The sequence below is a fragment of the Mesitornis unicolor genome, unplaced genomic scaffold (assembly GCF_000695765.1).
Source record: "Mesitornis unicolor isolate BGI_N332 unplaced genomic scaffold, ASM69576v1 scaffold42815, whole genome shotgun sequence".
Classification (NCBI taxonomy): Eukaryota; Metazoa; Chordata; class Aves; order Mesitornithiformes; family Mesitornithidae; genus Mesitornis; species Mesitornis unicolor.
Genome location: NW_010185663.1, coordinates 1,176 through 16,170, shown reverse-complemented (window position 1 = coordinate 16,170; position 14,995 = coordinate 1,176). Strand labels below are relative to the sequence as shown.

Sequence of the window (14,995 nt, the reverse complement as noted above, 5' to 3'; positions counted from 1 at the left end):
ACTTTTTTACTGTAAGGGTGACAGAGCATGGCCCAGGCTGCCCAGAGAGGTTGTGGAGTCTCCTTCTCTGCAGACATTCAAAACCCACCTGGCCGTGTTCCTGTGTGACCTGGTCTGGTGATCCTGCTCTGGCAGGGGTTGGACTGGGTGAGCTTTTGAGGTCCCTTCCATCTCCTGATATTCTGTGATTCTGTGAGGCTATAAAAAAATGCTTGCCCATCTGTGAGACACTCATGTTTTCTTCCGTAGTCAGTGAAGCACTGCTTTTAGGTGGCATGTAAAGCTTAACAAGTCCACATGGTGGTGATGTTTCTTCACTTACTCTAGCAGTTACGTTCCAGTTTCTTACAAAGTTGAATGACTCAGAGGAATTCTAGTTTCTGACTTGTCTTTATGTGACAGTTTCTACTGTTACTAATTTTGTGTGTTATTCTCTGAGGATATGGCTCTTAATGTACAGGGTGCTGCCTGTGTATTTACATGTCTGAATGTCTTTAAACTGTTTTCCCACACTTGGGAGGTTTTGATTGCTCTTTTTTTCTGGGTCATTGCTAATCTGTTTAGTACTTCTAAAATCCACAAGCACAGTTTAGTCTGTTCTTGTTCAGTATGCCAGCCTGTTCTTATGAATCTTGATTTCTGTTGTCCTTGCTCTAATTCCTGCAAGATACGGCAAGTTTTGAGCTCTTCGTGCCTGGAACAATGCGTATTTGTGCCTGCAGCAGTGCTTTGTGTGGAAATGCAGGCTTGTTATTCTGAACCGTTCCTGCAGGGTCATCCCGGAGTCTCCACGGTGGCTGATCTCCCAGGGAAGATTTCAGGAAGCAGAAGACATCATCCGAAAAGCTGCAAAAACGAATGGCGTTACAGCCCCAGATGTCATACTTGACCCTAGTGAGGTAAGGTTCATTTAGCAGTCCAGTTGTTTGCTGGACCTCTTAATGATCATGTATCGTGGTAAAGTACCAGACATAGAGCCGAGTTATCCCTGCAGTGCATACTTCTCCGGTGACTAAAAGGTCATTCTTTTCCTGAAAAGCAAAATACCCTTTCCCGGCTTCATTAACATTTGCAAAGCCCTTGCTGCCCCACTCCCATGGGATTGCCAACATGCATTCTGATGCTAACATCTTTTTAGTCCAGTTCACAGCCACCTTTTTCCTTTTAAACTCCAGTTTTTTGGGGGGAAGGTAATGAATTTGAGGTGCCTGTTGCTTTGTGTTTTAAATACTTGCCCTGAACAGATTTTGTGCTTGCACAGTCTAATATAGTTCTATAAAAATCTAACGCAGGACTAATTTCCAGTGGCACTGGAAATAGTGTTATTCTAGTTCAAGTCCATATTCACCTCCAATTTCTACTCCATGTTAAGGAAAGCAAAATTTGAGCCCCATTAGGATGGAGTAACTGGCAGTATCTTTTCTTCCCCATCTGTTTCTTCCAAAATGTTGTTTATTCCTTTAGGTATCTCCCCTTTGAGCTGTTTGACCTTAAGGTCTGGGAGCACCTCCACACTCATTCAGATGTGCCCTCCAAAAGTCAGACAGGCGAAGTGTTTGCATTATCCAGGAGAATGGGCTCCTCTCTAGGCAGACCTGTAGAGTCTGTCTGGGCAGTTGCCCATTTGTGTTCTGGTTGAGAATTGACATTGTCTTGTTGTTTATTTGAAAATCCCTTGCATACTCACTTCCTTTACAAGGAAAATGGTTACCCATTAAACTGTAGTGTGCGTGCTATTGAGATTGAAACAGCTCTGCTTGGGTTGAAATAGCTGATGTGAAAACAAGCCTGCTTGTCTTGACTTATCTGTAGATGGTAGGGCAGACATCCTGGTCTTGCTGGAACAGAGTGAAAATGCCAGGAACACCCAGACCTTCTTATAATAGCTTTTCCCTGGATTTTCATTAGAATGTGCTTTTTCCCCTCTATTTCTCTCCTTCTTTCTCATGCTGTAGGCATGACAACTCACCCATTGCCAGCACTACAGCAGGAGAATGGAAAATAACCTCTGGCTCCAACGTCTGCTTAAGGTCACTGTCCCTGGAGTCCTCCATCTCCCATTCTTAGAAAGAAGAATTATTGCTGTGACCAAAAAAAAACCAGTGCAAAGCTTCTCTTCGTCAGTGGTCTGTTTACTGCTTTTTGAAGAGCCATAAAGCAGAAGGCTCGCTGTCCCTCTTGAGTTTTTAGGAAGTGTATTTTTACTGCAGAGACGTTCTCAGAAGTGCAGCTGGCCCTCAGCCGTGGTGCAGTTGGAGTGTGAGCTCTGCATGGGGAAGCAGCCTGAGCTCATGTCTGGAACATTGCTTGATCCCATGCAGCTGGAGAGCAGCAGCACAATATTTAGGCTCCAGACATCTCAAACCCAGTCATTTCAGCAGGTGACGAGCTGCAAACCAGCTGCAGAGCACAAATAGGGCCTGGGTGGCTGAATTATCTCATGTAAGGGGGATAAAAGTGGATTATAGGTTTGATTTCACATCATCGTTTTGCCCTCCCTGTCCCTCTCACAGCTTCTTGCTCTAGCCTGTCCTAGTTAACCCTGTTAAGGATTGTGCTGTCTGCTTATCCAGCACCTGATAGGTCCTTTTTTCTCATAGGGTCCTTTTTTCTCATCAGCTACGACTCTGAATTTTACTGTTTCTGATTTTATTTTGTGGTTTGTTTGGGTTTTCTCCTTTTTTTTTTTTTGTTTCCTGTTTGCTGGTTTCTTGGCACCAAATCATAGCAGAACTGGAGAGCACTTAGGAAAGATCATGTGATTTATGAGAAAGGGCTGTGAGCTGCAGAGCTGACTGCAGTTTGTGGGGTGGGAGAGTTGACTTCAGGCAGGGTGAAAGCTATCAAGTGTAAAGAACTGCTTGCCTTTGGTAGAAAATGAAGCATAAAAGCAGTATAAAAGTATTAAGAGTATAAAAGCAAATGCACTGAAGTTTGGAGCACACAAGCATCACACCACTGTTGTATTCTCCAGGTCTTCACAACATAATATTACTTCGAAAGAATTCTCACCTGACTGAAGGGTGAAAACATAAACTTCATTAGCTGAGGTTACAGTTCACAGGACCTTGAGAATATAATACATATTTTGAGTTGAGGGGCAAGAGTTAAAGGCCCCAAATCAATGTCCAGCAACTGGCTTGCCAAAAGAAACATCATCACTCAGAGTATGGAAGAGAGATGGATGAGGAATTAAGTCAAACTAATGCTTACTTTTGTCTCTTTGTTGGGGTGTTGTGCCCTGCAGTCACCCAACTACTTCTGCTGGATCAGCCTGATATTTTAGGGGAAAAAAAAGTATTGCCAGTTGAAGTAATGCAGAGAAGATGGTGTGTTAGACCAGGCAGAAAGAGTTCAGACAAGTTCGAAGCAGGCAGTGATTGCACTATTTTGAAACTGCAGTCATAGTTTGCTCTTGTCTTGTAAATCATTTGCACGCACTGTGAAGGAGTACACAGCGCCAACAAAAGGCATTCAGTTGTTAAACATATTAAAATGTAATTTGACATTCTCGGGTCACGCAGACTTAAAAAATAAAAGGAGGAAGTAATCTTTGTTTACAGTTTATTGTGCTTGCACATAATAGAGGTCTGTCAGGCAAGAGTGATTCTTCTCGTTGTGGAAAGAGAAGTCTGCATTTCAGTACTGTGAGGTGCCTTGGCAGCCTACAGTTCCAGAAGTGTCAAGATTAGAAATGTGTCAGTATTGTCTTTTTTCATGTGATGATCTTGAGCTGTTAAGGTGGATGCCTGTTTCCTTCTTGGTTAGACTTCTAACTGCTGATAGACTCCGAGATTCACATAGGTATAAGATGGCCTAACAGAAAAGAGAAGATTGTAAGGTCAAAATCTTGTTACTGTTCTTACTGTGAGACTGTGAAAAATACCATTAAACTGATGAGTCAGCAGCCTGAGAAGTCCTGAAAAGATACCATCTTTTGTGAGAACAGAAATATGACATGTCTAGAAAACTGTGGCTCCTCAGCCATGGAGAGTTGCTTTATCAGAGCTGACAGTTTTAATCAGTGGAACTTCTCCTCTTAAATCACCTTTTAGACTTTTTGAAAAATCTCTCCCTTACTGTTCCTTGTTAGGGTTCTAAATTAAAGTCCTAAATTAAAAAAACAACCCCAAATTCTTTCCTTTTTTACAATCTTAACGAGCCCAAAACTTGTTTGCAGGCTTCATGGGTGGGTACCTTTGCATTGTTTACATGGAAGTGGAAAGGAGAAGTTTGTTGTCTTTTTGCTTTTCTTCTTAGAAGAAGATGTGTGTGTCAAAACCAGGCTGGATGACGATGGGGACTCTTCAACTCATCAGCCAGTTTGTCTCAGCTTAAAATCATTACTATTAGGTCCAGCATGAGGGGCCATTTGCTACATCTGTCCTGCTGCACTTCATTCTTGTTATTTCTTGCCTTGTCTGCAGTGGACATTGTTTGTCACTTTTTCCCCTGGTCTTTGAAGACCATTCTTGGTCTTTTAAGACACCCTCAGGCCCTTAAGCCAAATAAACCCTTGACTTTCAGACTTCTACAGATCACATTTTTCAAATACCTCATCATTCCTGTTGCTCTCTTCTGGTCTGGGTGCAGTTGGTTTGCATGGTCCTCAAGGTGTGCTGCTCAAAACCAAATGCAAGAGCTCTGCCGTTAATGACATACAAATCGTGGATTAATGCTATTGCTTTATAATTCAAGTATAGACGTAAGAATAAGCAGTTTCTTTGTGAAGCCTCAGGCAGAGAAAATGATTGCTAATTTCAACCTGAATTTTAAGTGACTTTAAATTAGGGAGGAGCAACTGCTTCCACAGGTATGACTTATGTGTGCTTGGTTAAAAGTGATGCACCTGTTTAAGTTCTGCAGTAGATCAAAACACTGATGTGTAACTTGGAGGGGACTTATTTTCACAATAACTCTGCTTGCAGGAAGCTAATGCTGCCATGTGTTTTTTGTTTGGTTGGTTTTTTTCCCAGCTGCAAGATTTGGATTCCCAGAAGCAACAGACATACACCATTTTGGACCTGATGAGAACCCGAAATATCCTAACTATCACCATTATGTCAGTGATTCTTTGGTAAGCAAGAGTTCAGGAGTACGTAAGCACAAAAGCAGCAAAACAGTTAAAATCTGCCCTTTGAACACTAAGGTATCCTGAAGAGATATGGACAAAACCAGCTCAAAACCCAGCAACCTGCTGGCTGAGGCAATAAAATCCTGGTTACGTCGTTCTTCATTTCAGTAACGGTCTAGAAACACATCTGGGTTGTTGTTTCTTTCTGAAGCAGTCAGGCATATCCTGAACTGAGCAAGAATCAGCTCAGCTGGCATTGTTCTGTGGGAATCCTGCTTGATGCTGGGCCCTGGGGAGTCCTCATTGGGCTGTAACAAAGTCTGGTTAGAGGAATGAGCCACTCCCTGTCCCCCAGTGAGAGAAATCCTGCCCAGGGGTCTGAACACAGCAGTGCCTGACTTGTGGGGAGAATCCTCCCATTTCTGGTAGGACAAAGCGTCTGAGAGAAAGAGTTTTGTAGCAGTTTGTAATCTGTTCTGTATGCTGAAGGGCTTTTTACCACGTGATAAATGAAGTTTTGTGATAGGCAGGAGGAGTCAAACGTGGGCAGCTGACTCACGCAATCTTACCCCCTCTTGCAGAAAAGGGCTCAGTAGATTTGGGCAAGTTTTCCACTATTTTTACCTTGCATGTCAGTTGCTTAACCTAGTTTTAATTCCCAAAATGTCAAGGATCCTGTACTGACTCGCAGCAACGTTTTCCAGCCCGTGTTGTACTCATGGTATATTCTGCGTTATGAATTGAAAGATCTCATAAAGGAAGCTCTGTGAAAGAGAATGGTTGCTGATAGCAGTATATTACCTTTACATGTTGCTGAGTTGGTAATGTTGAATAAGTAGCAAACCTTTAAACTAATCACTCTGCTGGGTTTACACCAGGGAGGAGAAAGTTTGGCTTCTCATCACCCTGTGATGTGTAAAAACTCCTAAATTTTTTCTAGAAAATGTGTAACTGAATCAAGGTTTGCTGACGTGATAAGCTGAGGCAAAATGCACAGCTTATTGTATATACGAGTAACTCCTTGGAGCACAGGACGGATGGCACAGCACCAAGGAAAATACCACGTAACTACTTCTGAGAAGAGCAGCTTTAGCTGGCAGGGCACAGGCAGCAGCAGGTTTGGACTGGGTGACTCCATACCATACTCCCAGGTGCACTGGACAACTTGTTTTAAGCAATTGGACCGTGAAGGCCCTTCCCGTGTGAAGTGAGGAGGAGGAAGAGCTGATTTCTTTGGGGCAGTGATTTTGCTCCAGGTTCTGCTGCAACATAAATGCTGAAGGAGACGAAGTTCTGAGTGCTCTGTGCCTCCCTGTTGCACCTGGACACGTCCTGACCCTCGTTATTTCCTCATTTACCACTTGTTACTTGTTGGTGAAGCGTAACTCTCTCTCCTCAGCATCTCCCAGGGCATGACAGGACTTGTCTCCAAGGCCTGGTGTGTGTTTCCCTCCATCACGTGGAGGCCAGTTCTCATGGGGCAGTGCACAGTTGGGATGGCCGTGTGCCCAACCACCGAGCTCGGTCGTGCTGTGCTGACCAGCCCGGGCACCCAGCCATGCAAACGTGACTTGGGTGCTGCCCAGCCAGCACGGCAGAGAAAATCCTGGATTGTTTGGGTCTGCTGGGATGCCATGCTCCTCCTCTCTGACTTTATACGCAAAGCATGGAGGGTGGTGACCCAGAAACAGTGTTCTCCACACAGAGCTCCCTGGTGAACGTAATGGAAAGCTGCTGTAGGCCTCAGCAGCAGTAAAATTCAGTAGTCCAGACTTCCAGACTAGAGTTTTAATTACTGGTAACAGGAACCGCTGTGTCACTGCATTGTGAAGGATCACCACTTATCTCCTGGGGGAAACCTGAAATATGGAGGCATTCGTGAGAAGCATTGAGTCCCTCTCCGTCAGCGTGATTAGCAGAGACAAATGAGATGTCCAGACGTGACAAATACCCCGAGCTTCCTTGCAGGCTCTGAATGAGAGTGGGCTGGACAGTGGCAAAGTTGTGCAATGGCATCAGGAAAGAAGTGTGACCACTGTAGCTGCAGGAACATCCAGCACTGGTGGGCTCAGCAACAGCTCTGGAGTTTCCTAATTGCATTAATGCTGAATAGGATATTTTAATTTTTATATAGATATATTATTCCTTCAATTCAAGAGAAACTTGAAATATAAACATCAGTACTGTGTAATTGTCACCTTGCTGTTTCTGAAGGCAGCACTTAAGATGCTTCAAAGGTGAAAGAACATCTGGCAGATGCTGAATTTGCCTTACGTGGTGATTTCTGTGCTTAACAGAGGCTTGTGGCAACCTCAGGGAGAGGAGAAAATTGTCTGATCCTGTTACTCTGCTTCTTTCAGGATGATAATCTCTGTTGGTTATTTTGGACTGTCTCTTGACACACCTAACCTGCACGGAGACGTCTACGTGAACTGCTTCCTCTCGGCGGTGATTGAAGTTCCAGCCTACATTATATCCTGGCTGCTGCTCCGAAACCTCCCTCGACGGTACTCAATGGCTGCCGCGTTATTCTTGGGAGGCTGTGTTCTTCTCTTCATTCAGCTGGTGCCTTCACGTATGGAATCATTAGTTGATCTCAAACACGTACGATAGGTGAAGTGCAGGACCGTGCGCTGGGCAGATGTGGAGGAGAAGTATTCCTGAGGAGACTAAATAGAGATATTAATTTTGCCCCTCTCCCTCGGTTCTCAGTGCCACTGCACAGGGAGCTCACACAATGTCAGTTTAGATCTGTTTTTAAAGGTGGGTTGTTGGCTTTGTGATCTGTTGGGATCTGCTCTGTAGTCCAGTTTTGCCTTAACACACATCCCTGGCCAGGTGCCCTGGTAAGGTCCAGGTGTAAAACCAGGACCAGACCAGCCAGGATTTGATAAGTGGATGTTACCAAGACGCTGTGCAGTTTAATTCCCAAATGTCTATCCATGACTGTCTCTTCATGGCTTGTTTTATTGGAGGGAGTCATTGTGGATGCATTTTTGATACACAAAGGTGTTTGTTCTGAATTAGTGTCAATAGTTAAAATAATGCTTGGCAACTGGAAAGGAGGATAAACTAACACTTATTGGCTATCAAACCATATACCCTTAGGCTAGGTAGATTAGGAGAGTTATGAACTCTTACTGGTAACGATGCTGACGGTGATTGGGGGACGTTGTTGCTTAGCATTTGTTTACAGATCAAAGAATAAACAAAAGAGGATGCACAGGAAGTGCCTTGCTAACTTCATACATGGTAATACATGCGTTGTGTTCACTTTTTCTCAGTCCTTTCAGTCATTGGACACTGATACGATCTTCTTTTGATGTTTAAAACCAACTGCCCTGGATGAAGTCAACTCGGCTTCCTATAACTTAATTCCTGTCTTGTAGCTCGGAATGTTAATGAGAAGCCAGAGCAGGAAACAAAAAATAACTTGTTTCAAATGTTTAACTTTGTTCCCCTTTATTAGAAAAGAATATATGGCATTGTTTGGAATAGCAGAGATCTGGTCCCTGAAATCTGAGAGGACCTCTCCAGTTCTTGCTCTGTTCTCCTGATTTGTTACTTGGCAGGAAGGCCCATTCTCAAGAGGAAATTAAAATCTTGAGTTCTAGTAATTTTAAAAAATAATTAGAAAAAGAAGCGAAGCCCATGCTTGTAGACATGTGTGGAGAAAAACAGACACCAGATGCTGGAATTAATTAGACAGGAGTTATACAAACACAATGGAATTAAGAGAGACCATGAATTGTCCGAGCTCTGTTGAAATCCTTACTGTGTTTTGATTTCAGATATTCGTGCGCTATCTATCATGCTGGTGATGTTAGGGAAATTTGGGATCACATCTGCCTTTTCAATGGTTTATGTTTACACGGCTGAGCTCTACCCGACAGTAGTGAGAAACATGGGAGTTGGAGCAAGCTCCATGGCCTCGAGGCTGGGCAGCATCCTCTCGCCTTACTTCGTTTACCTGGGTGAGTTAAGGAGTCTGTGCCTGCGCTGGGGAGCTGCTGGCGGGTGGAAACCAATGCTTTTTACCCAGATCAGTGTCCCTGCTCTGTGGGTTGGGTTTTTCTGCTGTTCTTTGTTTCCAGATCCAGGCGTGTTGTGAAACTGCAGGGGAAAATGGGGACTCGGCATCTCCGAACAGTGGTCATAACGTAGAGAAATTGTGTTTTGTGCCCTCTTGAAGAGGTGCTCTGAACGCTCACAATCTCACTGACTCAGTAGGGACAGCTCTTACAGTTATTGTGGTTGTTAAGCTCCTAAAACCAAATAATTTGAATACCAGACTGTCAGGGAGTTTGGTTTGTTTGGTTTTATTACTGAAAACATAAATCTTGCACAGATAAAGCCCGGTATCTATGTACAAACATTATCGGAGATGGAGCTGATGCTGACTTCTTTTTAAATTATTCTGCTAGGTGCCTATGATCGGTTCCTGCCTTACATCCTGATGGGGAGCCTGACGGTGCTGTCGGGAATCCTGACTTTATTTCTGCCAGAAAGCTACGGTATGCCTCTTCCGGACACCATCGAGCAAATGCTGTTGGTGAAAGGGTAAGCGTCACCTTTGGATCTTAATGGATCTCTTTATTCTGAGATGAGAGTAGACTTACAACTTACAGTAGACAACTTAGGTGTTGTCATTAGACTGCGAATCTAACGTTTTACTCTGAGGACTTAGTAAAAGTACATACGAGGAATGCTTTGTACAAGTGTATTGCTTTATAGAGTTGCTTTTGAAAGTATAGGGATGCTTTGTGCGTTATAATCCATATTTCTAGGCTCTGAAAGTCATGTAAGTCCTGGTGTACAAAAGGGACCTGTCCAGCTGAAGTCAACAGGATATTAAAATTAGGAGGCCGTAATGTCAAATAGGGCTCAGGATATCAGAGATATTTTTCCTCTCTTCTTCTTGTCTATTTTTTAAATTGTTTTTCTTCTTTTCTTCTTTTTCTTCCCCCTCCTAGATTAGAATACAGGCCTGCAACGGGTAGCACAAGGGATACCAAGGAGGAAGAAGAAAATCCAGAGATTTTTAAAAGCACAGCTTTTTGATGGAGCGTCTGTGTACTTCCCGGTGGACTGCAAGTTAAATGGACTTTTCTTCTAATATTTGTTCTAGAAAGGGCTAGTGGCAACATATTGTTTCCTGTAATTTTAACCTTATTTATTAATTTAAACACTGTGTTCTGTACATTCTCTTTTTATATGAGCAGAAATACTGTGTAGCCTTCAATGAGATTTTTTTTCAGCCACGGATGTTTCAATGCAGTAGTACCACGGAGCAGTATCTGATCGATCCTTTGTAACTTAAGTGTATAGTTCAGCTGAAAGATACTTGAAGATGAGTTCAAGGGCTGGCAGGGTACCTGGATTCCTCAGTGAACCTTCTCCAGAGCTAATGCACAAGAAGAAGTAAAAATTGCCAGGAAAAGCTGCTAATTGGTTTTGATTCCTTTGACTCCTGCCTCTGGGCAGGAAACTTATTTATTATAGCGAAGGTTATGAGAAGATGCCTCTTGATGGTCTCACTCAAAGGACTTTGCACCTGCTGAATTTGTTACCAGATTCAGAAAGATGCAAAGAAAGATTTTGAGAATTAATTCTGCCTTGACAGGTTTTAACTCAGCATAGGTTGAAGGGATTGTCTTGCACAAAATACTTGCAGCACTGACGTTTTGCTCACAAAATTCACTTGATTCCGATGCTGGTTTTCCACTGTCCCTGCATGGTGAAGCTGTTTACACCTGACCCTGGATGTGGCCTGCTCCAGGCTCTGTATTTATTTCAAACAATGCAAAAGGTTTCATCTGTGTGGGGAGGGAGAGGTGCAAGTTTGGGGTTCTTCCGTTTCGATGTCTGTTGAAAGTTTTATGTCTGCGTTGGTTTTAATGTCTTCTGTGCAATTTGGATGATGGAAACAATTCTGCTGTCTTTGTTCTGTGCTTTTCACACGTGTGCACACGCACACAATCAATGTATTTAGGGCTAAATTCTTGGTGTTAATCTGTGCCGCCGCATTGACCTCATGGCGGAATGTACTGAGGACAAAATTCGGCGTTTACTTCTGACCCCTGGTTGTCGCTGCTCGAGTGCCAACTGTATGATTGCTGTGAGGGCTGCTGTTTCACTTAACTCCTGTAATCAGCGAATTGTTCTCAAATTATTTTAAAAAACCCCAAAACGTTTGTTGACAGCCTGCCAAAAAATTGTTCCCTGGGTCACAGAAGCACCCTTGGCATTACCTGTGTTCCTTTATAAATATACACGATTTATGTGTACACGTTTGTGCTCTTCTGATTGCCCTTTGACAGATGTGAGCGGCGAAAGATTTCTCTCTGGTGGCACTTGGTTGTGTTTTGTGCTGTCTTGTAGAGGCTGAATAAACGGAGCATAAACCTTTATGGCCAGAGCTGTAGAGGCCTTACTCCAGCAGCAGTTTGGTATTTTCCTACTGTATTTAAATATTCCAGCCTTGAACGTGAGCAAATGGATGTCAGGAGAGAGCGCGTACCAGCCAGGCTCCTTGCCTAAAAGGCATGATACAGTTTGTTGGGCTTAATGCTTTGTTTGTAATATTCATTGCAAACAAAAGAATAAGTTCCAAAACTTGGTACAGATGCTTTGCTTTGTAAACCTGATTTCTAGGAACCAGAGCGTCGAGAAGCAGCTTCTTTTCTGTGGGCTGTGGAAGAGTTATCTGATAGGTGCAGGAACCTGAGGCAAAACACACTTAGCTGCAGCTTCCTTGTAGTGAAGTTGCCAATGTAAACAAGCGAGTCCCTTAAGTCCCTTCCTGTAAACTGCTTCAGAAAATATCCTGAGATGTAAACACGATCTAGGATGGAAATTCCTGTCCTCAAGTGCAGGGGCCGTTTAACGTCTGATTTAGCAGTAATTTCTTATCCGCTGTTTTAGCCAGGTATCTGTGCTTGCATATTGAAGTATTCTGATGTTTACTGCGGGGGTTTTGTTGTTGTGTTTGGGTTTTGAGGGGTTTTTTGTTGTTTGTTTTGTAATCCTGACAAATGGGGGAATTTCCTGGTTATGACTAATCCCACAAAACACAATGGCAATCTCTTTGTATCAAAAAAATGCATTTTTTTTCCCCTTGCTTATCTTTTTAAAAACAAAAAGCATGAGTCAGAAACGCAGAATGTATTTCATGTAGCACACTGGGTGATTTTGTATTTACTTTCTTATCCTGCTCTTCTCAAGTTTCTCTCTTAAAACAAGGGGCTTATTCTAGTGGGCAGGCAGAATCCAGCTGAGATGTGTCCACAAAAGGAATGGAGGGACTGTTTTAATACAGGTGGGTGATCTGATCTGTGCAAATAAGGTGTGGATGAGAGGAGCTGATGCAGTCGTTGGCTTCGGAGGTAAGATTTGCAGTGCTAAGTGTGGCTCTGGATGCACCTGCAGGATAAAGCACCGGGGCTGCACCGTGCCTTGGCTTTGAAAGGCAAAGTCTGCTGAGTGCCATAATCATAAACAGGGTTGGGAAACAGAATTGAAATGGGATTGGGAAACAGGATTGAAACAGGATTGGGAAACAGGATTGGGAAATGGGATTGAAAAGGGATTGGTACTGACTTTCTGGGGCTCTGCTGTGAACAAACCACTTTAACTTCCATTTTTGAGACGTTTCTCTCGCCCCCATGGAGCCGTTGTGCGAGTGTTGTGAAATGAGCCAAGGCCCACTTGGGAGAAGCTCCTCTCGGCCTCGTGGTGGATGAGGGATGCACAGGACAGCCTCAGATCCCAAGGTGAAGTCACACATGGATTGTCCCTTCTGTAATGAGTTGAGGGGTTTTAGGACCAGTATTTGAAGGCACCTCAACACCAGTCTTGCCCAGCGTGGGGAAGGGTCTGTTTGGCTGCTCTCTGGGAAAGGCAGTGCTTTTGCTCCTGTTCTCAAAGCAGCAGCGAGTGACACTTTGGAAGGGGAAGGGACAGAATTTGCCTTTGGAAGAGGCGTTTGATAGACCTGTGAGCTCCTTGTACTGCAGAGGAAGATAATGCAGGCTTTGACGTTCAGGCTAACCCTAACCTGGGAAGTGCTGAACAGTTTTGGTGCCCGTAACCCGTATTCCAGCGGCAGTATGAGTTATACAAAATTACCTGGTTAGGCAAAAATCTCTGTTGCTAGAGAAATGCCCACTACAGCATCTCCACCAAGGAAAACCGCATCTGGCCTGCAGTTGGGAACAGGGATCTGATCCTTTGCAGCTCTTGGACTGCCTTCATCACCCTGGGCATGTCGCATAGTCCTGTGGCTTCAGGTTCTTTGCCTCCAGGTAGAAATACCATTAACTCAAGAGGTACCATAACTTCTTGTGAACTTTGTACTCATCATCTATTTGTTCGACTCTGTTTGCCTCTCTTGATGCTGAATGTGGTGCTCGCATGAGCATCACTTCACATTTCATCTTCCAGGAGCAGCTTTGGGTGGCTTCTAACACTGTTTTTGTTCAGAGATGTGAACCTCTGCTCCCCGTTTCCATTTGGAAAAAGCAAGCACGGGGAGGCAGGGCATTGCTTGGGGAATTGAGCTGCAATAAGGCAAGCAAGGATTGGGTGTTGAATGCTTAATGATGCTCTTTTAATTGCACGGCGCCTTCACAGTTCTGCACCAAGCTGCCTGCAGTGTGCCACCAGTGAGCTGTTCCTGAGCATTTCCACTGTGCCTGACTACACTGTAAAAACAAGCAGTATTTTATTGTGAGATGTGATGATGCTAACACTGTATTGCTGATCTCGTGGAATTAAGGTGAGAGTTATTCCCCTCTCTGCTTTACAGCCATTTGCAGCCTCACCCAGGGGGGCTCTGCTTTTTAATGCCCTCCGGGGGCGTAGGCACATGGGCACAGTAACCACGATGGGACTGACTGTGGATAAATAGCTGTTTCAGTGTCTGTAGAACAGAGCCTTGATCCTGGCAGTTACAAATGGTTTGCTTTAAAGCATAGAGTGGGCTCAGGCACCGTAATGCCTTACTCACAAATGCCTTTGGGGGTACTTTAAACTCGTGATGGTCACAGCCTTGTACATAGAAAGATACAGAAAATTCTTCTAAGAATGTAAATATTTCTGGTGGTAACTAAATTGGTTCTTACCCTAGGGTTTTTGTTTTTTTAATAGAAAATCGCTTTTTATTTGTGAAATTCAGAATAAAATCGTATCTGGAATTATCTTTAAAATGAAGTAGTCTTGTAATTTTTTTTTTACATCTTCATGTGTTGTTCGTGCAATGGAGCTGCTGCTTTTTTTGTGGGCTGGTAGGCCTGTATTATACATAATGTCTCTTTTCCATGTATTCTTTAATACTTGTTTGAAGCAAAGAGGTGGTCTTAGTTACAAGAGCAGAGTGGCCTGCTGAGAGTTCGTCTTGGGGCTCCTGTTCCCCTGGAGCGTTTTCCAAATTTTAGCAGCACGGAGAACCAGTAATTCGACATTTATTTACAAACGGAAGATTCTTGAAGAACGGCAAGGAGCTGCTTCTTCTACATGTTTGTAGCAAAGCTGCGTGGGAGCTGAGCCGTGCAGGCATCACCACAGGGACTGCGGGGGTTCCCCCCACCCGTGCTGCGCTGGGCTCTGCGCCCGTGGGTAAGCAGCGGTGCCACCGGCTCTTCAGCTGGGCTTGGGGTGCCAGGTTTGTGAAACAATTTAGGGACTCTGCCCATCGCTGCCTGGTGTTTCTGTCTCAATAATCAGCATTTGGCCCGTCTCGTGCATGGTACATGCACAACCCTCTGTACAAAACATGGTGTGAGAAAACAGCGCCTCTGCGTCGGGAGCAGCCTCCGCAAGCTCTAAAACCTGGGCCACTTCTAATGTATTTTCTTACTTCCTTTCAAATAAATGCAGTAAAACAGTAGGGAAGCGTGAAAAGGTGATGACAGGACAGCAGGA

General features: G+C 44.0%; 1 protein-coding gene across 1 annotated transcript; it reads left to right on the top strand.

The window, feature by feature from the left end:
• Window positions 1-772: 772 nt before the first annotated feature.
• LOC104540976 (solute carrier family 22 member 5-like) lies at window positions 773-10,303 on the top strand (the record flags this gene model as incomplete). The annotated part of the gene is made up of 6 exons (XM_010184909.1): window positions 773-899; window positions 4,977-5,077; window positions 7,435-7,649; window positions 8,866-9,048; window positions 9,499-9,634; window positions 10,048-10,303. Coding segments are annotated over 6 exons (850 nt in total), but the record flags the coding sequence as incomplete, so codon positions are not given.
• Window positions 10,304-14,995: the final 4,692 nt, after the last annotated feature.